Raw genomic sequence first — 26,769 nt, 5'->3', positions numbered from 1 at the left:
AAAACACGTTGTCATTTTTCGGCCTATTTATGAATAGTTTTCAAATAAACCCTAGATTATCGATAGTATATGTGTACTTATGCACGCTATAGAAGCGGGCTGAAAAATCGAATATCTTATTTCCTGATCGCACACACACACATGGCACACGCTGATATATAGGTGAAAATAGCTCTGATTATCCCAAGACTGGTCAAATAGATTCCTTACCTCAGATCAGATGTTCTCCAAAAATATTATTCAAAATATCAATCGCGTTTATTGATCCAACGCTGGGTACTGGAAACACATTCTCTGCTGTTCTGGTGGTGGGCAATGACTTGGATCGTCTCCAGTTACTTGTCTGACAAGAAAAAAGGTGGAAGCAGGACTTTTTTTTCTCTATGAGTTTCATTCAATCCAATCCAAAGGGGTGCAGTACCATCCGGAGAGACGATAGGGGGCGGTATTTTCCCTGTTCGAGTTCAGACAGATCCCCACTGGTAACGTGAGGCTAGATTGATGAAAAATGAATGGAAATCGATAATTAAAAAAAATAACGATTAAAAACGAGATCTCTCGTCGGCTGGCACTCAACGGTTGGCATGAACTAACGAGCAATCTCGTCATTGGGACTGAAAGTGTTAAAGTGACGCTCTGCATCTTCTGGCCGCCTTAGACCTACTCCTATCCAAGCTCCAGGAGGGTCATCAAAGAGAAGCCGCCTATTCTGTCCTTGCCCCACAATGGTGAAATGAACTACCTACCCACCCCAGTTAGGACAGCCGAATCCCGTCCAATCTTTCGCCGTCGACTAAAGACGCACTTCTTCAACCATTATCTGAAATAAAATGATTAAAAAAAATCGAACCCTAACTAACCTCTGTCATGCACTTGTCCTAATAAACTAAACTACACTGTAACACGCAACATTTTGATGAATATTGTTACTCAGCTGATAGAGTTGTATCCTTCCTGATGACCTGTCGTACAGAACTTGTAAGTCGCTTAGGATAAAAGCGTCAGCTAAATGTAAATGTAAGTGGCACTACACCAATAAACAATGTATTTATTTTGCACATAATCTCACATTAATATAGTTAGTTATTGAGAGTAAACCAGTTTGAATATGGCAACCAGTGATGTCATTGGGGGCATTGAAAGTTAATTATATTAATTACTGCTACCTTGTAATTTCATTGAGCTGCAAGATTTCAATGTCTCCGATGCCATCACTGGTGGTGGCCATATTTAAACTCAATTATTCTCAATCGTCAAACTAAATTAATGTTTAAGGATGTGTGTAAGATTATGTGCCAAATAAATCATTGTTTTTTGGTCAAGTGCCTCTTTAACACATTGACCGCCAGCAGCAGGGAGCGCCGATACCCCATTCATCGCCAGGTCTTTATTCAATGGATATAGTTTTAGACTGACATTTGAAAGTGCTTAAAATATATCTTATATTATATCTATGGGTCTAATAACGCTGTCGAGTCTCAGTGAGTTGCTTCTAGTCAACATGCCCTAGACGGATTGTTTTTTCATCCGTACATTTTAGTTTTATACCATTTTGAATAGAGTATGGTTTGGGTGTTTTTCAGTAATTCCAGGAAAAATATGAGAAAAAGGCATTTTACTGTAATCCAGTCATCACGTTGTAATTTCTCAGCTGATTATCTAATCATCCTGAAATCAACGCTAGATCATCATTATTAGGTCTCCTCGTCCATACATGAAATGACCGTCGTAGCGTAATCTGATAGGGGAAGGACATTCAGAACATAGGCAGAGTAGCCTTTCACACCAGTACAGAAAATACTCTAGGACGCCTTGTGGGCAAGCAAGCAAGACCACCACACGCATAAAAATGTTAACATTTATTGCTTTATCTGAATACCGCATTGAAAGCAAAAAGCATTCAGAGTCAACACAGAAATTATACAATTATATATGGTTTTTCACAAAGGCAGTGAACATATACCGTATTACAATCTACAAAAATCTACTTTACAGAAATTTAAAATTCTAAATATCAAAAAGTACAGCTGCAGAAAACGGGTGTAGTAGAACTGTTCATCCTGTTAACTGCCCTGGATACCTGCCAGTGAAACAACTTAGGTGACATCACAATACAAAGAAAGCGGAAGTCATCTTTGTACTTACAGCTGGTTTTGGAAACTAGAACTGGCAGACAGGGGGAAAAAAGAAAAAGGAAAAAAATAATAATAAAAAGAAAAAAAACTCCATAAGAACTTGAAGTCATTCGAGTTGAAATTAGGGCCGGGGCGATATGGAAGAAATCAATATCACGATAATCATAACAACCTTTTCTCGATATATCATATCGGCAACGTACGCAAAAAAATTAACCGGTTATGCAATCCAGTTGGGTGTTAATCTCATTGAACTGTGTGGTAATGTAAAATGTGACATAAAAACCCCAAAACTGTAATTTTCTAAACAACATTCCCTCGAATATTTCAGATAAAATTTTGTGACCAATATGTGCTTGTTATCATCAATTCAGACAACAGAATTGTGTATCACAATATCTGATTTCAACCACGATATGATCCCACTGTGAGAGACCATAAATTATCATATTGAATTATCGCCCGGCTCTAGTTGAAATGATCATATAAATTATGGTGGTTCAATGCATCCAAAAAGATATAATCTTACATTTCAGGACGCCTCTAACTAAAAGGTAAAGGTAGCATTTCATAGTATTCTTCAGTGGGTAAGGAGGGGGGGGGGGTGGTAGTGTATCATAGCAAAGAGTATAAAGTACACAATGGAGAGAGAAGAAAAACTACATCAATGTAGTTTAAAAAGAAAAGGGGGAAAAGACGTATTTTCTCCAGTCAGGTGGCAGTTGAGCAAACCCATAGTGGTGGCGGTGGGGTTGGGGGTTCAATGCTCTAGGTGTGTGCTTCAGTCAAAAAAAAACAGAAATGATGCTAGCAGCCTATTCATCTCTGGGATGAGCACATTAGTAACGAGTGGCTGGTCTGGCATTGTTCTGACCCTGGTGGTGTGGAGTCGATAAGCCACTGAAAACATGAGGCTGAAGTGGGTACGAAACACAGGCCTCTATCATCTCCCCTGTTCAGATGGACAGAACCAGAAACACAGGCCTCTACTATCTCTTGTCCAGGTGGACAGAACCATAAACACAGGCCTCTACCATCTCCCCTGTTCAGGTAGACAGACAGAGAGAACCAGATACACAGGCCTCTACCATCTCCCCTGTTCAGGTAGACAGAACCAGATACACAGGCCTCTACCATCTCCCCTGTTCAGGTAGACAGAACCAGATACACAGGCCTCTACCATCTCTTGTCCAGGTGGACAGAACCATAAACACAGGCCTCATCTCCCCTGTCCAGGTGGACAGAACCATAAACACAGGCCCCATCTCCCCTGTCCACATGGGACAGAACCATAAACACAGGCCTCCTCTCCCCTGTCCAGGTGGAGAGAACCATAAACACAGGCCTCTACTACTATCTCCCCTGCCCAGGTGGAGAGACAGAACCAGATACACAGGCCTCTACCATCTCTTGTCCAGGTGGACAGAACCAGAAACACAGGCCTCTACATCTCCCCTGCCCAGGTGGAGAGACAGAGAGAACCAGATACACAGGCCTCTACCATCTCCCCTGCCCAGGTGGAGAGACAGAGAGAACCAGATACACAGGCCTCTACATCTCCCCTGCCCAGGTGGAGAGACAGAGAGAACCAGATACACAGGCCTCTACCATCTCCCCTGCCCAGGTGGAGAGACAGAGAGAACCAGATACAGGCCTCCATCATCACCCCTGTCCAGGTGCAGAGAAAACCACAGCATCCTAAACAGCATCTTCAAAATACACCATCTCTTAACCCCTACCCCCCCCCCCAGGTTTAATCAAGGCTGGAATAACCCCCCTTTGGAGACACACACAAGCCTTCAGGGAAAACTTAAAACAATAAAATTAAAGGGTAATAATAAAAAATATTCCAGTAAAAAAGAAAAAAAAAAAAAACTTCAATTGAAAATATAATGGTATGCCCACATCAATGCCAGGTAGCCGGTTTGGAGGAGTGTCCAGAAGCGAGACAAGGCGTTTTATCATTAAGTACGAGGTGCAGGTAATCCCTCGTCCCCCTTGCGACGGTCAAGCTGGATTCTGAGGACAAGGTGTCTTGTTGTGGTCACAGATGGCTGCGGAGGCCTTCAGTCTAGTCCTGTTCCATGGGCTCCTCACTGGTCCCAGTGTTCGAACTGGCGCTCTCCCCGGCGCTCTCTGTGGGGGGCTCCGGTGTACTGCTGGAGGGTGCCGGGGCAGAGTCTTCTCTGGACACCGCTGCGCTCTCCTCACTGCTGCTACTGCTGCTGCCGTGGCTGCTGCTTCCACTGCTACTGGTACTGCTGCTGCTGCTGCTGACGGGGTCACTGGCGCTCTCCTCACTGTCCCGGCTGGTCTCGGGGCTCTCCAGGGTCCCGGTGGGGGCCTGTTGTTCTGACTGGTCCATGTCGTTGCCCTCCTCCTGGGAGCCGCTCGGGACCTCTCTCTCTGCCTGCTCCTCGTCCTCCTCGTTGTCCTCCGCCTGGCCCGGGCCTGCAGACACCTCGGCCTGTGTGCTAGTTGGCTCTGTTTGGGGACGAGGAGAAAGGAGTTATTGAACTGGTTGAGTTGCCCGAGAGTAGTTTGATTTAATTTACATATCAAATATATATATAAAACGGGTCATACACTACAATACATATAGGGTACTGACGGAGAGGCGCAACAACACTGGTATTTGTTAATCTTTAAGGCCCTTATTTATTAGTAAACTACCTCCTTATACTGCATTATTGGAATGGAATTGTGGAACCCGTTTTTGTAACTGGCTTGAGATTCTCCCTTCTCTTGTGGAGTTTAAAAGTCCTTACTTTTGTCTCGCCTTGTTGACCTGAGAGAAAATGTCAGTTATTAGCTAATTTCTGTATGTACACTCAACGTGACTGTAAATGAGGGAAACCTCAGGTTGCCTGTCAAGTTTAAATATTTTATCCACACACTCGCAGACAACCAGCCACCTCCACACACCCGACAAAGCGGCCACTCCATTGGGTGCACCCAGCCTAAATGAGGTGGGGCTGTCCTCAGGGGTTGGGGCAGCGGTGGCCTAAAAGTCGCCGGTTCGATCCCCCAGACCGGCAGGAAAACTATGGAAGGGAAAGTAAACGAATAACACTCTCCTGCCCCTCAATAGCAATGGCTGAAGTGTCCTTGAGCAAGGCACTTAACTCCCAAATGCTCCAGTCGACTAATAGTTACTGGATTTATCAATTGTGATTTAAGCAATCACACCAGTCTTAGATCTAGTTAATTGGGAGGAGGTGTGGCTGTGCACCGGTTGTGCATCAGAGCAATCAGATGTGCACAGGTTAATCACCCATCCTCACACAGAGAGCTTCTGGCATGACATGTTTCCATCTGCTCTTGGCTTCTACCATCTTGCCACCTCTTCAATAAACTAGTCTGCTGCTGTTTACACCATCTGCCTGTGTCGGAGAGCCCTGTAGAAAGCCAATTAGGTGGTGTGTGGAGGGGCAACTGCCACAATCAAGTAATGGTTCAAGATCAACATCTGTATCATTTGAGTTTCCCCACATTCAGCAATGCAGAAGGACCTCTTCACATCTAGTGCTTACCTTAGATGTGCCTATTTTAAATCTAGTGCTTACCTTAGATGTGCTTATTTTAAATCTAGTGCTTACCTTAGATGTGCTTATAATTTTTCAGTGAATAGTTAATTCAGTGTGGAATGCTTGGATTTTGAATGGGTTAATGGCAACAATTAATTGAAAGAAACAATTATGTAACGGATGTCTAGCTGCAGCACCAAAGTCAAGGCTGCTCATGGCTGATGCTTCCCAAAGCTGCCACACAATTTCTCTTTAACAAGCAAACAGACATGGCAATCATTCTCATATTGTTCGACTTATGTTTGGTTCTCAGCTTTCAAAGAAAATTAAAGAACATACAGGTGGTTGAGTTGCATACAGTGTTGTACAAGGGCTGAGCAACAAACTGAAAATGTCCCAATACTTTGCGGTATTCCTCCACTTAATTCTGTGCCCCTTTAATTCAAATTAATTAATGTACAACAACAACCAATCACAATCAAAGAAAAACATTACAAACATGTTGACAGAGCGACTATATGTCCTTGTCTGAGAAGAACCAATTTTCAAAAAAAGAATTGCACTATCATTTCTATAATTATTACATTATTGTGCTAATGTAGGCAACTCTTTGGGAGTGGTAAACAAAAAGCATTCAAATAGTGATTTTGGCAGCTTCAAACTATTCCAGCCAGCCCTAAACTGAACTGTATTTCTTTTCATAGCTAATCAGTGTAAAATGAAGCAGCGACCCGCCCTGACCTTGGTCTTCACAGATTCCAGTGCTGCTGGCAGCCTCGTTCTCCTCTTCGTCGTTCTCCTTCTCCTGCACCATAGCCTCGGCCTCCTCCGACAGGCATTCGCCATGCGAGGGTCTGAGCGCGTCCCCCTCCTGCTCATCCTCGTCCTCCTCCTCCTCTTCGTCATCCTCATCGTCGAACTTGAGTTTCTTCACTTCGTGCTGCTCGGCCTCCATGTCCTCCTCCTCGTGGTGTTTGTTTTTCACGGAGCTCCCCAGCGCACCTGCTCCACCCGACGCAGACACCTCGCTGGAAACAGAACCAGGGGGTGGAGGGAGAGAACATTGGTTTGATTAATCATTCATCACCGTTGGACCAGAGAGCCTGGGCGATAGCAGTGGGGGAAATAACTAAAATCCAATTCTAGCTTTCGCCGATTCTGCATCAATTTAAATAATCGATTTTCAAAGTCCAGTTTACTGGGTCTTTGGATGCGTTTATTCTCCAGGCGAATTTAAACCCTCATAACAGTAACTGAAGTAAATTCAGTATTTGATTGTTTTTATTCACAAAGTGCAACAACTATACTTAAAGATACTGTACACTAGTGAACTGGTGTAGAAGGGAAATCACTGAATGGGATTGAAACAGAGATTGTGATTAGGGCTGCACGATTAATAGATTTTAAATCGAAACCGCGATTTGGAACGATGCAATTATATAAAAATAAAAAAAAACGCAATTATATTTCTCATTTTACTTCTTTTTAATTTTTGATTTATTTAACCAGGAAGTCCCATTGAGATACAAGATCGGTTTGGGAGAGGGAGGTAAGGGGTTTTAGATTGTGTGTTGTGAAGTTTAGACTTCAGAGAGGGAGAGTAAAGTACAGGAAAAAAAGGTACCGTTGGGTACCGGTATCGATTCCCAGGTAAAAAGAAACATTTACAGCTCGGTGTCCTGAAAAGACCCACCGCGTAGGCCAGATGCAAGCCGCATTTTACAATAAACCTCTGTGGGGCTTAATCGCAAATTTAATCACAATAGCAAAATTAGTCAGAAAAATCGCAATTAGATTAATTCCCAAAATCGTGCAGCCCTAATTGTGATGCACCAAGAATTGGTTGATAAAGGAAACACAGCCCTAATGAATGAATGCATCTACCAACCAATCCAGAACTAAATTATGAGCCATCCATCATCAAATCGTGAGTAGGGCTTAGCCCAAACGTTCGGACCTTCGTTTGTTACTATAACAACGATTAATATAGCGACTAATTTATTATTATATGTATGTTATGATACTGGAATATCTTAATTTCCATTAACTACCTTGAAAAATATCAATATTAAATACCATTTTAGATACCACAGGGCCTTATCTTCCCATCTTCTTCTGTTCAGTTTCTTACTTGAAATACAGCTAGTAGTGCGTTTTAATTGCGGGTTGATTCTCCTCAACTTCTCTCTCGTAGGCTAACATATTATAAAAGAGAAATATCACATGTAGATGTTCGAATCTAATATAATCCAAATTAGAATAAAATGAACATGTAGGCTCAGGCTGTAACATTCTTGCTATATTATAGAGGTGTACTGTGGGGGCTGGACGGTATGGTCTAAAATGTATATCACGGTATAATTTGAAGTATAGACGGTAACAGTATATATCACGGTATATTAACTTACCTTAAAATATCTATATAAATGCTTCTGAAGGGGTAAAACACTGTTATGGCAGCTATTACTATACTCTTTTATTACTAGGACATATTTCACATAGTACAGAGGTATTTTAAGAAAATTTATTTTGCACAAGTGTCTGCTGGCAGGTAATGCATATCTTGGATCGTGTTTTGACCATGTCTTTAAAGCCCTTTCTATCGACAGTTTGAAAAGGAACCATGTCCTTACACAAGTAAACAGTGACAGCGTTTGTTATGTCGGTCCACCGCTGGCTTTTTTTTGTCGTTGTTGAAACATAATAAAAATATTCTGTTACAGCTGCTGACCTATAGCTAATGTCCATCAATATATTCCATTGGAATGAAATAGGTTCAAGAATCAAATCAGGATTGTTAGCAGAGAGAGTGAGAGAGAGAGCTGCAGTGCTAGGAGTAGCCAACGTCAGCTTGCTGAGGCTACATCAACAGGCTGCTAGGAGTGGATCTAACGTTAGCTTTCTGAGGCTACATCAACAGTTAACATTACTTAAGATTTTAGCGCGACGTGGGCATTCCAGAATGGCGAGGATGCAAAGCATGTTAGACCATTGGATCCGTCGCAGAGTTTACATTACACATAGAAACTGTGCGACTCGCGAGAGAAGACGTTGTCACACAGCTGTGTGCAACACAGGGCTGAAGAGCTCGTTTGCTTCTAGAATTGAAGGTCCGCTCTGTTCCGTGTCTATTATGAAATGACAATTGCGCGTTGACACACCCACTATGCAAAGCCTCTGTGCTCCACACTGTGGTTACGTCATTGCTACTTTAGAGTTGCTCTACCGGTCACAAGGTATAGTCAAAATCCATACCGTAGCGCAAATTCATACAGTTTATACCATATACCGTCCACCCCTTGACAGTATGACAACATCTTACAAAATGTATTTACTATTGAACATAGTCAAGTATTTTCATATCTATTGCAACGCGTTCTTATTTCTCAGGCCCGATAGCTCTGAGGTATTAGCTCATCGTTCTGGGACATCTTGTTTTAATGCTTCAGTGATGTTGAAATAATTTTCTAGACTAGAGAAAATGTCAGTTATGAGTATAGACAACGTCAATGAGTCACCCTGACCGTATTAGTGAGCCGTCCATCCTTCATCAAATCATAAGGGCTGTCCATCCTTCCATCATCAAATCATAAGCCGTCCATCCATCATCAAATCATATGCCATCCATCCATCATCAAATCATAAGCCATCTATCCATCAAATCACAATCCATCCATCCTTCCATCATCAAATCATAAGGGCTGTCCATACATCAATCATCAAATCATAAGCCGTCGATCTATCATCAAATCAAAAGCCGTCCATCCATCATCAAATCATAAGCCATCCATCCTTCATCAAATCATAAAATGTCCATCCATCAATCATCAAATCATAAGCCGTCCATTAAGACTGTCCCCGAAGCCTGTTTTTGGGATTCGAACTTCGTCAGGGTTTTTCTAGCAGACGTTCGAACCTTCATTTTTTATAAAAAATTTTTTAAGAATACATAGTGATTAATCTGATTAAATTAAAAAAAAATTATTAAATGAACTTCCCAGCCCCAGACCTAGCCCAGGGAGAAGCCCGAGCCCAACTAAATCAACTTTCTTTAATGAATATAACTCAGTTTTAATACTATAATATTAGTGTAGCCTAATCTTTATCTGCAAATGTGAAGAAAAAACCCATTGGTTTAAACAGAATGAATAATATATATATATTTTTTTTAGGGCTGTCAGTTTATCGCGTTAATTAGATTAATTAATTACACAGCAAATTATCGCGTTATGAAAATTAACTCAAAATTAATTACAAAAAAAAGTTTTTTTTTTTTTTTTTTTTTTTTTTTTAAATAACATTTTTTTTTATCTCATTCATTCCATAAGAACGTAGAATACACATTACAGACTTTTTTTCTATATGGTCCATTTGCATGTTCTTGGTATCTGATTCTAGGGACATCTATGGATCTCAGGGAATGTATTCCCAGTGTCAGAAATACTGTGTCTGTTACTAGGCTTGAGTAAATTGTAATGAACCAAATGAGAATATCAATAAAAAAAAAAAATTATCTTTGACTGAATAACACTATGCTCAAATTGACCAGACCTGAAAAATCTAAGCAAATTAATAGATGGAAGATGAAGGTTTTGTAGATACAGTACTGAATTCTGCCATCCGGACACATGCAATTTGAAATATGATTATAGAATATAGAATATCAGGCATAAAATGGTTATGCGATTAAAATGCGATTAATTAGATTAATTAATTACAAATCCTGTAATTAATTAGATTAATTTTTTTAATCGCCTGACAGCACTAATTTTTTTTTAATAAATAAAAAATTCTAATGTTGATTTAGAATTGGAATGCCAACGTAACGAACGAAGGTTCGAACGTTTGGGCTCAGCCCTACCGTCCATCCATCATCAAATCACAAGCCATCCTTCATCAAATCACAATCCATCCATCTAGTCCTCAGTGAGTGAGAGCAGAACGCTCACAAGAACTCATGTAACTAGGGTTATAGGATAACCTTCATTACATTTCGTTCTTGCTTCACGTTCTGCTCTGCTGGGACACAGGAGCGGAGCAGGACACGGAGAGCCCGACAAATGTACCCGCTGAGGTCCCCTTAACAACCATCAGAACATTGGCCTTCCTAGTGAGGGGTGGGGGGACAGGACACAGACTGTGCGAAAAAAGGTGACAGCACCCAAAAGACGCACAAGGTGAGTAGACCGTGGGAAAAAAGGACCCGCGTCTACACCGCTCGCTACAAGGGACGTACGCAAAGCATAAGCTTGTGTTACCGCTCACACACCTTGTGGGGTTGGGGTCATTAAACCCAGACTCTGCCCAGAGGCGTCTCGTGGGAGAAAATGGTGGTTTTCTCAATGTATATTTGGTTATAAACTGATATAAAGAGACGCTTTAAGAGGGTAATATCATTATCATCACGGGATGATATTGACGGTGGTGGAACCAGTGGTTTCACAGGCACAGGCCGCGTCAGCGAGGGTGTTTGTTTTGAATTCCTTGTAAGAACAAAGATAACGGAGCGGTACAGAGCGAGGGAGAGGGGTGACCTCTTTAATGCAACAGTGAATGAAACGTTTTGAAATGTGTGTAAAGGTTAAACGCGGTTGTCATGACAGCGCGTCGCCTGACAACCAGAAGAGGGGCGGGGCTATCGTTTCTATGACGAAGATCCTATAAAGCTGACAGTGCAGGCCTGTACACTGCGATGATATGATCGCAAATTGCCCCCTAATTTGGTCCGTGCGAGTTTAAAATAATATCTGGGGGCAAGCTTGCGAGTGGTGATTTCAACCCTTCATTCGCATTTCACTCCTAAATTAATCCATACAAATTGTAGTAAAACATTAGCCTACAACCAGGGCTGTACAGTGCAATATAATGTTGCGGTTGTAATTTCATTAGACAGACCAGCGCGGACCTTTAATAACATGCAATTTAATTGACACGAGCAATGAGCTAACGGTAGCTTCTAACCAAGGTCTCCATTAGGATTATGCTAAGCTAACTAGCGATCTCTGCTAACCCTGGAAAACGGTCAAAGCGGACTCCACAAGACTAGTTCCATTCGTGAGGAAAGGGGGTGGGTTATATTGACAACGCTTGACAACAGAAGTTTAAACATAACTTCATATTTATTGGTTATTCGTTTCTGTATATCATTCAATTCCCATCTCCGTGTGTCTCCATCTCTTCCTGTTTACATTCGAGTGTGACGTCATCACCTACGGCAGCTTAGACGATCAAAACCCGAAGGCTCTCTCTCTCTCTCTCTCTCTACATTCAATGATTTAAAGTAGCCAAATGTTACACACAGTATAAATACTAACTGGATAGTTGATGATAAACATTTAATTTCATTATCTGAAATATTCTAAAATCATTAAGTCTGTGTGATTATTATTTTCTCACAGTAGTGCGTGTATATATATGTGTGTGTGTGTGTGTGTGTGTGTGTGTGTGTGTGTATATATGTGTGTGTGTTTGGCTAAAGTGGATAGAAAACACAGTACTGTGTAAAAGGCACCCAAGAGTTTTTATATAAATTGTCTTAGATGTAAATAATTTTTTTTATTAGTGTGTCAGTAGACTACTCTTAGTACATTTTCATTAAATTATTTTTTAAAGCATCTTCATGGTTTAATAATGCAAACATATGTTGCAGGGACTTATTATAATCATCATATTGGCGTGACTGTATGCATCAAAGGGTTCAATCAAGCATTTTTAAGTGCTTTAGAGGAAATGTCAAAATATCGCGATATCATTTAGAGGCCATATCGCCCAGCCCTACTATAATGGTAAAATAGTTATTTAAAAATGTGCCCCTAAAAAATATTCTTTGCCCCTAAATTTCTCATTTAGGGGCAAGTGTGCCCCTAGTGAAAAAGCTTAGCGTACAGCCCTGCAGTGGTTCCGGGTAGGGCAGACTAAAAGCTGACTGAGACTAAGAGGGAAGAAACAAGAAGAGACTCTCTCTCCTCTCATCACGGAGGGGGGGGGGGGGGGGGGGGAGAATGACACATCATCATTAGCTTCGGCTACCACGAGGATGGTCTTGGCTAACGACCAGGCCTGATCACCATTGGACTGAATAGCAAGGACGATACAATTTGATAACATCTGATTATGAGGTTTCTGTTTATTGAATAAGCGTACGCTTCTCCTTATAAGGTATTTCACGTTGTCGAAGTGTCGAATTCTTACGGAGGTGGAGAATTATTATGGTTTGCGGATCGTACTAACGGGGAGAGATAATGGATTATATTCAGCCAGTATCTGAGACGTCAGGACCATTAAAAGTACACAACGCAGAGGAATTGGATGGGGAGCCAAACAGACGAAGACGTGATACTGGCTAGATTGATCAGGATCTAACAGTTGGTTGCCGATGACAGCCGGATTTGCAAGAGTTTTAAAACAACGGAAAAAGACTTTTTCAATAATGGGCTCACAGTGAACAACAGTCATCGTGTGTGGGAGAATCATGATCTAGCAAGGCCGGCCAGCCCTGGGAGAGAGCGTCGAGTCGAGCGGTCATGAGGCGAACCAGCGCTGTAGGAGAAACAGGGCTTAGGAGAAAGATGAGAGTTCACTGTGCACACACGGTTGTTTTGATCTTTTAAGCCAAATAAAAACGAACAGATAGTGCATCCGTAAACATTTCTAGTTTGACACAGAGAGAATGCCAGCTGTAATAATATGAGCAGAGAGCCATGGTAAAAATCGAGGGTGTTATCTATAGAGTTGTTCCGATAGCGATACTGGTATCGGAAATGCCGCCGATACTGCCTAAAACGCTGGTATCGGTATCGGCGAGTACACGTAAATTCTAGCCTCCGATCCCATGATGTAATTTATCTCCTGCCGAGTCCTGCGGAGAGTGAGGATTATAAAATGAACATGTTTTAAAGTGTGATGCTGTGTCATTTTAACAGCAGATACACTTTCTTAAATTCCATTGTCCCCGACAGTGCGGTGTGACGGGGAGCTCGGACGGGAATCGGGCTGTGTTTGGCTGGTGTTATGATAGCATTAGCTGGAAAGATAGCTAGTTGGAACAACATCCGCTTTTAACGTTACATCAAATCAGATGATCGCCTGTCCTTTCTCCAGGACCTAACACTGTCCGTGACCGTCTATCAACAATAATGCACCCACGGTGAATTGTATTTAAGTTAAGTAGCTACGGACTAGCGTTAGCTGACTATTACTAACGTTATCAATGCGGGAAGACGCGCTAGGTCAGTTAGCTTAGCTTGATAACGTTACCGTGTCTAAAGTTGGTGCTATTCACATAATCCAGCAATAATGGCTGCAGACCTGCAAGCAAAGTACAGCAAGTGCCAAAGGATAAGAGTCTGAGGCGGAGTTTCAAAAGAGAATGTTGAATATTTATTTTGCATCAAAAACCACAACATGAACGTTCTATCTGCCACTAGCTTACAGACTGAATAGGGTATATCTGCAGAGCCACTGAGTAGCGAGTGCAACACCGTTTAATGTCCGTGTGGATCATTGGAGTAGGGTATATCTGCAGTGCTGCAGCCCATACTCATTGATTAATGATACTAATACAAATCTATACAATCACCTGTTGTTGAATAAATACTATACGTTCTAGTTATTACTAAAAAACAGTATAACAGTATCTGAAAAAAAAAAAAAAAAAAAAAAAAAGTATAATTTATATAATTTTTTTTTTATGCACTGGTATCGGATAAATATCGGTATCGGCCGATACCCAAAGCTTAGGTATCGGAATCGGATCGGAAAGGGAAAAATGGTATCGGAACATCTCTAGTTATCTACAGAGAATGAAAAGCAAACGAGGCAGGCTGCACAGTTTTGGTTTGCGGATGGTACTAACGGGGAGAGATAAGGATTTTATCAGCCAGTGTCGGAGACGTCAGGACCATTAAAATGACAACGCAGAGGAATTGGATGGAGAGCCAAACAGACGAAGACGTGATACTGGCCAGATCGATCAGGATCTAACAGGTCAGGGTACCAAACCCTGACTCCGCCAGCAAAGCCTTAGCAGCGGGGAGCGGAGGAGGCCCCAGCCCCCTGGACCACTCAAAGGCAGGCCTGCCGCAGAGTCCAGGAGCTAGGACCTGACCAAAGTGACCTGGTGAGGTCAACGAGGCTGTGGCATCGAGACCTCTCCAGGCATTTACTCGCGACACCACCCTTTACACCGCCAGCGCACGGAGAGGACACAACAGGTGAAGGCCCTTCTCCGCCTGGTACGGCGCGAGGACCCCCTGAGGAGGAGGCTCTGTGAAGAGGCTCTCTCTGAGGAGGAGGCTCTGAAAAACTCCCAGAGGAGGCTCTCTCACCGAGGGGGAGGCTCCGAAAAACTCCCTGAGGAGGAGGCTCTGAAGCTCTCAGAGGAGGCTCTGCCTCATAACCTTGTGGGGTCAGCTGGCATACCGGGGGGGAAACCAAGGCCCTTCGGGTTAACAGAATATATTGTACGAGCAGCACTCGCCTGTGACCCGGCGGACACCGGGTTGAACTGATCCGGCGCGACCAGGATGAGTACCGGGTCCCCAACGCCGCCACCCCTCTTTAAAAAAAAACGTTATTGGCACGGGAGGTACACGTTTTGATAATAAAAAAAAACACAGGAGGCGCCACACAGACGGACTGTCCTGGTTCGAAAAGGAAAAAAGAAAGTGGTCTCTGCTTGGCTGAGGCTCTCGTAGCCGCGGCCCTGATAACAGCGCTAGACTCGTAAAACCTGCGAACGGCGTTGGGCAAATTTCAATAAGAACCCCAACCCATAGTCTCTCCCCTCTATTTGGGTAAACCGGGGGGAGACCAGTCCTCGCAAGGATCCTTGACACAGGATTTATACACAGAGCCTGGGAAAAAAAACACTGTCACTAATTCTGCTCTCACGAGAGGGGAAGAAGCCAGTTTATCCCGCAGAGACCCCACTCGACAATGCGAGTTGGAATCCAAACCATGCAAGCCCCAACTCACGGGCATTGTGTAAAAACGTGTCCACATGAATCCCAGTGGCTCAATTTCACAAGCAAGAATTGGCGCCCGCCATTTTTTTTTTTTTTTTTTACTTTTATTTATAGCATTTTCAGCTTTTTCTGGCCACGCAGGACCGATAGAGGGAGAGACAGAGAGGGAGAACGGGAGGAGAGGTAGGGAAGACATGCGGCAAATGGTCGCCGGGACTGGGAAATGAAGCCGGGACGACCGCTTCACGACTCAGCGCGCTATGTGGTGTGCTACTGGAGCGCCCCGCGCCTGCCATATTCTAACTGTACCAGAAAGAGGCAGCAGGCCCTCATTGTTATTCCGTACGAGGTATACACAAAACACATTTTCGTGAAATGATAACACGTTGTTTCAACAAAACTTGCCACTCTCACAGAGGGTCTTTTTATTTGCAAACATAGTATTTTGGAGGGGGGGGGGAAACAGGGCGTTAGGTGAAGAGGAAAAAAGGGGTAGAGGGAAAGGGAACACAGGCACAGCCTAAGCCTAGTCCTGCGAGCGGCGTCCTCGCTTGCCCCTCGGGGGGACGGGTCGGGGGTGCAGCAGGAACTTGCAGGTCCCTACCTGTCCACCCGAGCGCAGGGTAGGTGGAGGTACCAGGCCGGGCTCTCCCCCTCGGCTGCGGCGCATCTTCTTGTTGGCGCTGGCGCCCCGGGAGGCACTTCAGGACCTGCTGGCTGCAGCCTTGCGGCGCCGTGGGTTGGGATGCTCCCTGGTCCCCGACACCGGGAAGTGGTGGCAGAGGACCGACCGCTGCTCCTCCATCTCCCTGCAGGCCATCCTCGGAGAGGGGGGCCAGGAGGAGGGGCAGTCTCTTCCGCTCGTCCAGCGATGCCTGTTCCAGCCACAGGTGCCGCTGGATCAGGGTGGCCAGCACTCTCGTAACTGTCTCGATAATGCAGTGTTCCCTGTTACAGACCGGTGTTTTTTTTTTTATGAATGAATGGACTTTCCTGTTAGCCTGAAGCTATGCGTGTAGCCGATGGCCTGGAATAGCTTTTGGGACGCTGAATTCAGTATGCAGTAAAGGAATATATCATCAGCCAATGGTCATATGGATCTACCAGATGGCGATCGATAGCTGCTCCTCCATCTCCCTGCAGGCCAAGGTCACCTCCGAAGAGGCCATCCTCGGAGAGGGGGGCCATGAGGAGGGCAGTCTCCTCCGCTCGTCCAGCGATGCCTGTTCCAGCCACAGGTGCCGCTGGATCAGGGTGGCCAACACTCTGAGCTTCCCCGCAGCTATGGCCTGGAGCTGCGACAAGTGCAGGGTCACCCCCAATGCCTGGGCGAGGATGTGACGCTGGTCGGGACCCAGGTCTCCCCCACGCGTCATCAACCCAGACTGGAAAGCCACCAGCTGCGCAATGTTGGTTGTGGCCGCCAGGCTCTGCGTCGAGGCGATGTAGACCTGGTCGGACCATATCGGCAGCTGGCAGGCCGACTTTCCCCTCGGCATTGGTTTTTTCTTCGGCTCCCACACCATATCCGGGTAAAGGACGGCTGCCAGCGGTTTATCAAGCCACGGCACACCGCCCTTTAAGCCCCGGACCAGACCCTCCCCCTGCGTGAACGGCAGGTAGGTGGAGGTCAGGCCTGTGATGCGGGGCACCACCTGTCCCTGAGCGAGCCACGTATGCTCGGCCTGCTCAGCAGGTACCGCTGGAACACGTAGCATATGGCATCGGGAATAGGTGTCGGCGAGGGCGTTGGCAACGGAATTCCATTAGCCAGCGCCGCAAGCTCAGGGAAGAGCGAGCAGCTCCAACTGCTGTTTCTCTTCCTCCGCGCTCGCATCTCTTGTGTTCGGGGTGCTGAACCCTGATGCTGCCAAAGAGGAGTCTTGCCACGGAGCTGGGGAATCTAACAAAAGAAAACTATACCGAACAAAACACTGTGACCCAAAACCGCAATACGAACCGAACCGTGGATTTTGTGAACCGTTCCATAAGCCATCCATACTTCCATCATCATCAAATCACAAGCCATCCATCATACTTCCATCATCATCAAATCACAAGCCATCCATCAATCATCAAATCATAAGCTATTCATCCTTCCATCATCAAATCACAAGCCATCAATCAATCATCAAATCATCATAAGCCATTCATCCTTCCATCAATCATGGTGAGACATCTATCAGTCATTAAACAGTGAGTCATCCATCCACCAGTCATTAAACAAAACAGTGAGCCATCCATCCATCAGTCATTAAACAGTGAGCCATCCATTTACCAGTCATTAAACAGTGAGCCATCCATCCATCAGTCATTAAACAGTGAGCCATCCATCCATCATTCATTCATTAAACAATGAGCCATCCATCCATCCGTCAGTAAACAGTGAGGATCCAGGTGATTCCCATCTGAACATTCAGTGCTGCAGACGTACCTGGACTCTTTGTCATCGTCTTGCTCCGTTGAGGGCTCTTTGTCGTCTGTGCTGTCTGGCAGACCGTTTGTTGCTAGCGAGCTGGCCAGAGACACCTTTGGTCGGTTCAGTGGTCGAGGAGTTCCTGGGCCATTCACTTTCCTGAGAGAAAAAAAAGGGAGGGGGGACAGAATTAAGGAAGATGAGTAAAATAAATCAAATTAAAAAGAAAAAGGGGGGAATCATTTTAAAACAAATATTATCCAAAGCAATTTGTCTTTATAACTTTACCCTAGTTTTACAAAATTATCAGGGGATGACCGTGGCTGGGAGAAGTAAGCCAGGATTAAAGGCAGAGATATCCTACTTTGGAGTTGGCTAGTGTGACACCCTTGACGGTTAACCCTATAGGTTAATTAAAATAGCATACAGTGTGAAAAGCCCGATTATGTGATGGACTGAATCTGTCTGCAGAGGTACCTGTCTGTAAAGGCAATTGCATTCCCAGGGAGCATCACACCATTCATTCTATTTACACCACTACATCCATTTTTCCTGCAAAAGTGAGACATGTTCAGAAAGATTAGAATGCAATTAAAACTAATTCAATAGCATTTTTACTTTACTGGGCTGGGTGATATGGGCAAAATCCATAAAATATTTAGAGTTACACATTACACTATGGTGTGATATCTTCATGTCTTTTATAGTAGCAAAATTGTCCCGGTGGGGCTTTGAAACCACATGACATACCTTAACAAGAGTTTTGAATGCAAGTACAGTTCTATGAATTCAGTCCTACATAGAAACAACACTTACTCTGAGGTTGGATGCACAGAGCTAACCACCATTACATTCTATGAAAAATAAGAAGAAACAAATATTTTCAATTAGACGACAAGTGTTTCAGGAGTATTATAATGTCAAACTACTTCAGGAGAATTAAGAAAGGCTGTCCTGCTCAGTACCCACCTTCTCCACCCCTCGCAGAAACTTTTCTGTTCCCGTGTAGTTCCTCTTGGGCTCTGTAAGCAACTCACACAAGCGCTGGATCGTAAATGGGATCCTGAGACAGAAAAACAAAAGAAAACCCACAAAAACAGACTTACTATACAAACACCAGCAGGAAGAATTAGGCTGCCATTTTACACATGGGGTCACAAATAACAGTCTCCTTGCACCCCCCCACAACATTAAGAGATAGTGCAATTATATATTTTTATATTCTATACCCCCCTGTTTTATTAATGTTATTTACGCCCCACCCTGTTTTTATGTTTTTATATTTAACACTGTTTAGGACTGTTTTTATTCTTATTTTACTAGCACCTAGGGTTGCATTTTTAATTTCGTTGTAACAACTGTAACAATAAAGATCTATTCTATTCTATTCTATTATTCTATTCTATTCAAGTCATTCTCACTTTGACAGTTCACTTTAAGACTATTGTTGGACCAGCTTGCAAAATACAAGCGGGGGTATTGAAATCACTTGTGTGTGCTAGGGCTGTCCCCGACTAAGGATTTGTATAGTCGACTTGTGGTCCAAATGGTCCGATAGTCGACTATTATTATTTTTTTTTTTTTTTTTTTTTTTTTTTTTTAATATATATATATTTTTATCATTCCATTTGGGCTGTGGGGGTGCTTAATGTCTGAAGGAGTCGACGGAAGGCTTCTTGTTCTCTGCAAAAGCATGCAATTGGTCCACTGATTCTGAGTCTAGCAGGGGTCTCAAACTCAATTTACCTGGGGGCCGCTGGAGGTAGAGTCTGGGTGAGGCTGGGCCACATCAAATATTCCACAAAAAAAGGGTTTCAAGTACCGTATTCCAAAAAAAGTACAACTGATCCAATCTTCTCAATCTTTAGCAATAACATTTCAGAACATGAACGGTTCTTCAGAACATGGGCTTCTCAGTGGTGTCAGTGGACTCATCCACAGCTATGGAAATGCACTGTGCATTTTTTTATTCTATCACAAAGCTGTTTAATCAAATCACCAGCCAGTATTTCAGTTATTCTGGTTGCTGTGCTATCTGAGGGGGATTTGCTTTTGTTTGCCTTCAAACATGGTCTCCATCACTTCAGTCATACATTATTTTATTATGTATGCATCAGAGAGAGAGAATGGCTTCTTGTGTTTAGCCAACACCCATGCACTGAATTTTGAGGAAAGGTTGCATTAAAATAACTTTTGTTTCGTAGTGGCATTTCAAATTGCCACCCTTCACAAGAGCTACCGTTTCTTGGCATATTAGTCACATTGGGTTGGTGCTGGGACTCAGGATGAACGCATATGTTTCAGTCCATTCACCTTTGAAGTGCAGTCGACTTTTCTTTTACTGACCATCTTTGAACATGCCATATTTTTCTGCTGGCTGCCTGCTGGCAAAACTAGGCTACATTTATCTCACAGAGATAAAACTGGGAGCGAGGCTACTGTAGATGCGCTGTCAACTCTGCTCTGACTCGGACTGTTTAAAACCCGCCCTACTCCCCTACTCTGCATCTGATTCGCAAACTGTGGGTGGGGGAAAAAACGCTGACGGGACGCTGAATGTGATTGGACCAGAGCAGAGTACTCGAGTACACAGACGCAGACAGTGTGGCAGTGCATCAGGACATGCAGAGCACTGCTCGCAGAGGAGATAGCGAGGATGCATTTTCCTTCCACTTTACTTGGCATCACTCCTGGAATCACGTTTCAACCAAGTCACTAACGTAACGTTGCTGTCATGAGCCTGCGCTATGGTAGCCTACATGTGATAAAATAAATAAAACGTCCAACTCTAACGCAACGGCTCGGCAAACAGTTGCGTGCGGGCCGCACTAACACTAAACTTTGATGGCAAGTAGGGGGCCGCAAAATATCATCCAGCAGGCCGCAATTGGCCTGTGGGCAGCGAGTTTGAGACCCCTCTAGTGTGTTCATTAGATGGGTGAAATCCTCTTTCAGTGCCTCTGTGGCTGTTTTCTTAGGCAGTTAGACTCTGGTATGTATGCATGCCATTAGGGTTAGCCATGCTTCTAGGCCTCTTTTCTTTTGGAAAGAATGATACAACATTTATTTATTTTTTGCATTCGACTAAGATGTTGGCAGTCGACTACGGCTCCTTTCGCTGCTTGGTGGGGATGTGAGCGTGGTTGACACAAGGGCTAGTTAGGCAACATAATCAGGGTTTCCGCTAGAAATAAATTGGTGCCGATCCACATGTCCGAGAAGATTTCAATGTCCCAGACAAATGGGAGAAATTCCAGTCAAATATGATCGGTGTTTATCAGCTTGTTTTAAGAACGGCAGATTTCTTGAGGAAAAAGTGTTTTGGTACAGCCAGGATGTCTCGTGTGTGGGTCCATGCTAACCACGACCTAAGCGCATCAATAGTCTATGAACTCTAAGCAAAATGTTGTAGGCACAATTTGGGAACGCACAAACACAAACCATTGTTTCCATCTTTTAGATAATGCTATGGTAGCTGTATTCCAATGCAACACACGTTTTGTGGCAACACTCCTCTCCAGTCTAATGCTTCCAACTTCCACTGGTCCGTTTTCACACCCGATTTCAGAGCGAGTGGCATAAAAAAGCACTTTTAGTGGACATACATTACAGCTAACCAAATTTATTTTAAAACATTTTAATAAGAAAGGGAATTCACCGGACACATTATGACCGGATTTTCCCGGTAAAAAAGCGATAATTACAAGAGAATGGAAACCCTGATAATATTTATAAGTCTGCTTTGTATTCTCCTACATGCTCATGACTATCTATCAACTGCAAACTCCCCACACTGGACTCTATACACAAACACCATACCATCACATGTGCAAACAAAATCATCAGTGACCCTCTGCACCCAGCTCACCACCTATTCTAACGCCTCCCCTCTGGTAGGAGGTTCAGGTCACTGGGCAGTCGAACTGTGAGGTTCAACCAGTTTCTTCCCCAAGGCCATACAGCTGCTCAACTCCTCCTAATCTTCACCCCATGCTTGTTATGTTCTCTGGTTTTTTGTTACGTTGCACCTGACGTTTGTATTTTTTCGTACTGTACTGTTCCGTTGTGTATTTTTTTGTTGGTGTATTTCTGTACTGTACTGTTCCGTTGTGTCTTTTATGTGGTGTATGAATTCCACTGGCCTAGTGGCCGTGTGGCAATAAAAGGAACTTGAACTTGATGACTGGGGGGCAGGTGTACAAGTCGACATGCGCTCTAATATTGGTATTGCATCTCTGAGTACCATTCTAGCTCAGGAGGTAGAGCGGTCTTATGGTAATCGGAAGGTTCCTGGTTCGATTCCGGCTCCTCCCGGCAGCACATTGAAGTGTCCTTGAGCAAGCCCCCAACTGCTCCCAATGAGCAGATTGGCACCTTCCATGGTTGCCTCTGCCGTCAATGTGTGAATGTGAGGAATAAGTAGTAAAGTGCTTTTGGATAAAAGTAAATGCAGTCAATTTTCTATTACAGGGATATTTGGCAGCCATTTGGTACAGATACATAAATTAGCCCATTGTTAAACTGAATCCTATTGTTCTGTCCTCTTCAGAACATAATGACTAAAAGCTTCTTTTAAAAGGGGAAAATAAAACAAATGATCACAATTATACAAAAAGGTGCGAGTGTCAAATATGGTGTCACCAAGCAGTCACCCATCACTGCACAACATGCAAAATATTGGACATTTGGTAAAGCCTCTCCAGTAGATGGCGTTATTGAGTTAAGGTGGTGACAACAACCACCATAATGATGACCTTTTATGACAGTATCACATGACTGGAGGGGAAACAGTTAAGCCTGTCATACAGAAACAAAACGGCTGTAGCTGGATATCTACCCATTGTAGCCATTCACTATCTTCAGTATCCTCTCCTTCATGTCTTCGTATGGGATTGACTCCACGTTGGGATTAGCTGGAACCCTTTGCTCGGGTGCCGAAGCGCTGAAGTCATCCATCACTTTCTCCAGTTTGAAGAGGAAGTAGTTTTTAAACTGAGACCACTGAACCCTGGAGTAGAAATGACAAACGGAAAAAAATACATTCTTCAAAACTGAAACTGCAGAAGAGCTCAGGAGATGGCAGTGAATTTAGGTTAAAGAAAACTATGGTTAACTGACAAATGCAAGGGGCACAAACGGCAAGCACTTTAGCTGCATGTGTGAAAATGCAGATACAGCAACACCTACTTACACAAATCAATTAGAGGAGAATAAATAAAACCAATTATATTACACATTGTAGAATGTATGCAAGAAAAACGGCAAAAACGCAATTGTGATCAGAAGAAGCATCACATGTATGTAGGCTTCCTTATATAACCATAACTTTATTTCCCATTGTATTTTTACTACCACTACTTGACAACTGCACGATAATGGCCAGTATCTTGAGGGTCAACTTACAGGGTCTCTCCAGTCTTGGCAATGTGACATAGAAACTGCTCCAGAGTAGGAGAGGCCTCCTTCTTCCCTTTATCAAACTCTGATGAGAAAAGAAGTCGTTGTCAGGAGGCTCAACAGAACAGAGTATAGCCTGTCTAGCCTGAGACACTCATGGGCTTCGGTTCACTCAATTAGGAAGATACATCTTATGAAACAAGACGGGATGCCAGCAGAGAAGAACATCTTCTCGGCTAAGCTAGTCACTCGACCTGGTTATCGTTCAACACATCACACTGTGGCTAAATAACGTTAACATAGCCATGTGTTACATCATTATGAGGCTGGCTTAAGACATGTTGTAGTAGCGAGCTTCAATTAAGTTATCTGCTCATTTTAGCTGGTTAGATTAAGGCAATCAAATGGGTTGTTAGTTTTAACAGTTGTTAACTTAGCTTGACTAACGTTAGTAAATGTTGACCCAAGTCCCGGGTAAGATAACGTCAGCTGGCAATAGTGGCCAATTTGACCAAATGACAAGTGGTTATCGTTGTGTCTAAACGGTGAAGGCAGTTAAACTAAATTAAGTGACGTTAACGCCAAGCATGATAAAGACAGCCAAGCAAAAACATTTACGCCAACATTAGCTATAGCGTTACTTAGCCTGGTGGGCTAATGTGTGTGTTGGATAGCTAACGTTAGTCATTTCCGTGAGAGAGAGAAAAAAATGCTTGCAAGATTAGCATTCGCCGGCTACTAGCTAGTTAGCTTAGCTACGTAGCAGGAAGCTAACGCTAACGTTTAGTAACGTTTGCTCGCGAAATACAATCAACGTATTTGGACAGAATTAACCACCGTACGAGAAGGAACACAACTCGCTCGTCTCAACGGACATACTGAGATATCAATAAGAAGTTACACGACCTTTGAGCGCCTCTTGGATTGAGTCCATTTCCATCATGTCGTTGCTAGAGGCAGACTGGCGGCTAGCTAGGTAGCTGGTTGTGCCTCCTGCCAGTGAGAGGAAGGAGCATTTTAATATGGCGCCCATGAGGTCACTGCCTGTTGGGTAGACAGACAGACAGGGGAGAGAGATGTTTATTACCTGGCTTTTCCCACCACATTGTCAATGTAGATCATAATAGCTGCTAATTATCAAGTATATATTTGTATTCTAGTCTAATGTATTAGTAAATTGCTTGCTGTTGAAATGAAGACACAGAAAGAAGAATCACAAACATTTAGAGGGCCAAGGGCCAAAGCATTTTGAAATTGATATACAAATGTAACAAGTAAATGACAATAGCTTAGGTCTCAAAATATGTGTTCCTTGTAATAATCAAGTTACTTCAAAATAAAAGATAAAGAAAGTCCATTAGAGAGTACCAAATCTGAACTCTTATAATTTCCTGGAACCCTTTGGAGGCCAAAATTAATGTAATTAAAAAAAATTGAAATAAAAAGCATGAAGAGATGAATGAAGACACTGTTATGTATGATTCATTGACCTATATATAGCTTGATGAAAACGGACTGACCTGTACATAATGAAAGCAATCCTATTTCTAATCCACTCAGCGGTATACCCCGCCCCCCATTCATATTCCCAGACGTATTGATTACATCATAGGTTCAAGTCATAGTCATGTGGTTTTTAGCTTTGGGAAAGTGCTGTTAATTTTCACAATATTGATTGAATTGTCCTAGACCTTAACAATAACAGGATATAAACTCTTAAACTGAATGACACCCCATTAAGTATCTGCTTTTATTATATCACAATTATATTTATTATATTTAATTACACTTAATCTGAAATATGGTTTCTGTCCTCATATCTGATACAAAATGCAGTTAGAATTCAAAAGGGTATCTACTGTGGGAAATAGACAAACACCATTCGCAGTGTAAATGGATTGAGAAAAAAAAGTTTCACCAAAGTGATCCATCTTCAGACTCTTTATAATAATATATAATAATGCAGGACCTCTTTAGAGGTCTTTATTCAGCATGGTGTTTTCACTTTTAAAGGGGACATATTGTCTACAGTATGTTAATATTTAGTTGAACACAGTGTTTCTGGTAGGCGTGATCACATTTTAAAATAATTATTTTCTTCCCTGCTGGCTACCTCACACCCAAGAGTGAAAAAACATTTATAAAATGGGCAGTACATTAGGTACGCAGTGTTCCTGGCTCCAAAAAGCACAGCTAATTGAGTAATCTAATTCATCCCATTGTGATATCATCAAGGGATAAGCAATTCTGAACAGCTTGTTTAGGCTTGTTAATCTTATTTTAAGACTTCAAACCCTGGCCAATCAAGGAGTACATGTTATTTCCTCCAGCACCTATAACATCTCAGACTGCCAAATCCATACTAAGCAAAACCCATTTTCCATAATATGTCCCATTTAAACTTCCACTGCAAGCGTGATGACCATGCATTTATGCATTCACATCCACACACAAGTATGTTGCTACTATTACTATAGTAATATAGTGTGGTTCAGCTTCACATAGGGCACGCTTCTTGCTTTCAGTTTGTAGTCCTTGACACACTTAGCATGAGACTATCTAACTTATGTAGCCCAAAACAGTCACGTCCACATTGGTCAAATTTAAACATTGATAAGCTCTGTATTGGGTGTGTCTTTGCAGTGTTTTACACACAAAATGAAGAGTTAAAGGTAGAATCTGTAATGCCGTCAAACAGCGACTTCTAGGCAAAAGAGCCCTGCTTGGTATTGCGCTTTGTTGACTTTCTTATGTTTTGGTCTGTTTTATTTATGTAGTTGTTAATTTTTATTGATGTATGTTAATGTTTTTTTTTTTTTTTAAACTTAAATTTTTATTGAACATTTATAGACAAACATCACAACATATACAATAACATCAACAACACTATTAAACAGACATAAATAATAAAGAAAAAATGTAATACCCAAAAGACGAAAAATAAAAAATACTGACTTAAGCAAATATTCACATACATAAATAATGAAGTGGAAAAAACATAAAACAAGTCATATCTTAAACAAAATAAAATTAGAAAACATTAAGTGTGTGACATGGGTTCAGAGACCCTCTTTGAACCTCTTTCCTCCTTTACCCTTCGCCCTCTTGTGATGTATTTGGTTCTTCCTCTGTGATGTCGTTTTCGTTCCCCTTGTAATCCTCCCACTTTCCCCATCTTTCTCCAAATTTCTCTTCCTGTAACCTCAGCATGTGTGTTATCCTCTCCATATCCTGTATCTCTTCCACTATTCCTACCCATTGTGCTATTGTCGGTGGGTCTTCTTTGTACCACAGTCTTGTTATTGCTTTTCTGGCCGCTATCAACATTA

General features: G+C 42.8%; 1 protein-coding gene across 1 annotated transcript; it reads right to left on the bottom strand.

Annotated features, from left to right (window-relative positions):
- Window positions 1–3,920: 3,920 nt before the first annotated feature.
- On the bottom strand, window positions 3,921–24,466 carry ppp4r2b (protein phosphatase 4, regulatory subunit 2b). Its single transcript, XM_084316769.1, has 9 exons — window positions 24,347–24,466; window positions 23,447–23,525; window positions 22,881–23,051; window positions 19,013–19,106; window positions 18,860–18,897; window positions 18,521–18,595; window positions 18,062–18,202; window positions 6,404–6,690; window positions 3,921–4,619 (listed from the first exon to the last, which is right to left on the bottom strand). The coding sequence occupies exons 1-9, from the start codon at window positions 24,381–24,383 to the stop codon at window positions 4,207–4,209; spliced, it is 1,335 nt and encodes a 444-aa protein (XP_084172895.1). The 5' UTR covers window positions 24,384–24,466; the 3' UTR covers window positions 3,921–4,206.
- Between the last annotated feature and the right edge of the window lie 2,303 nt (window positions 24,467–26,769).

This window comes from Notolepis coatsorum (assembly GCF_963971535.1).
Source record: "Notolepis coatsorum genome assembly, chromosome: 6".
Classification (NCBI taxonomy): Eukaryota; Metazoa; Chordata; class Actinopteri; order Aulopiformes; family Paralepididae; genus Notolepis; species Notolepis coatsorum.
This window is presented reverse-complemented; position numbering and strand designations above follow the sequence as displayed.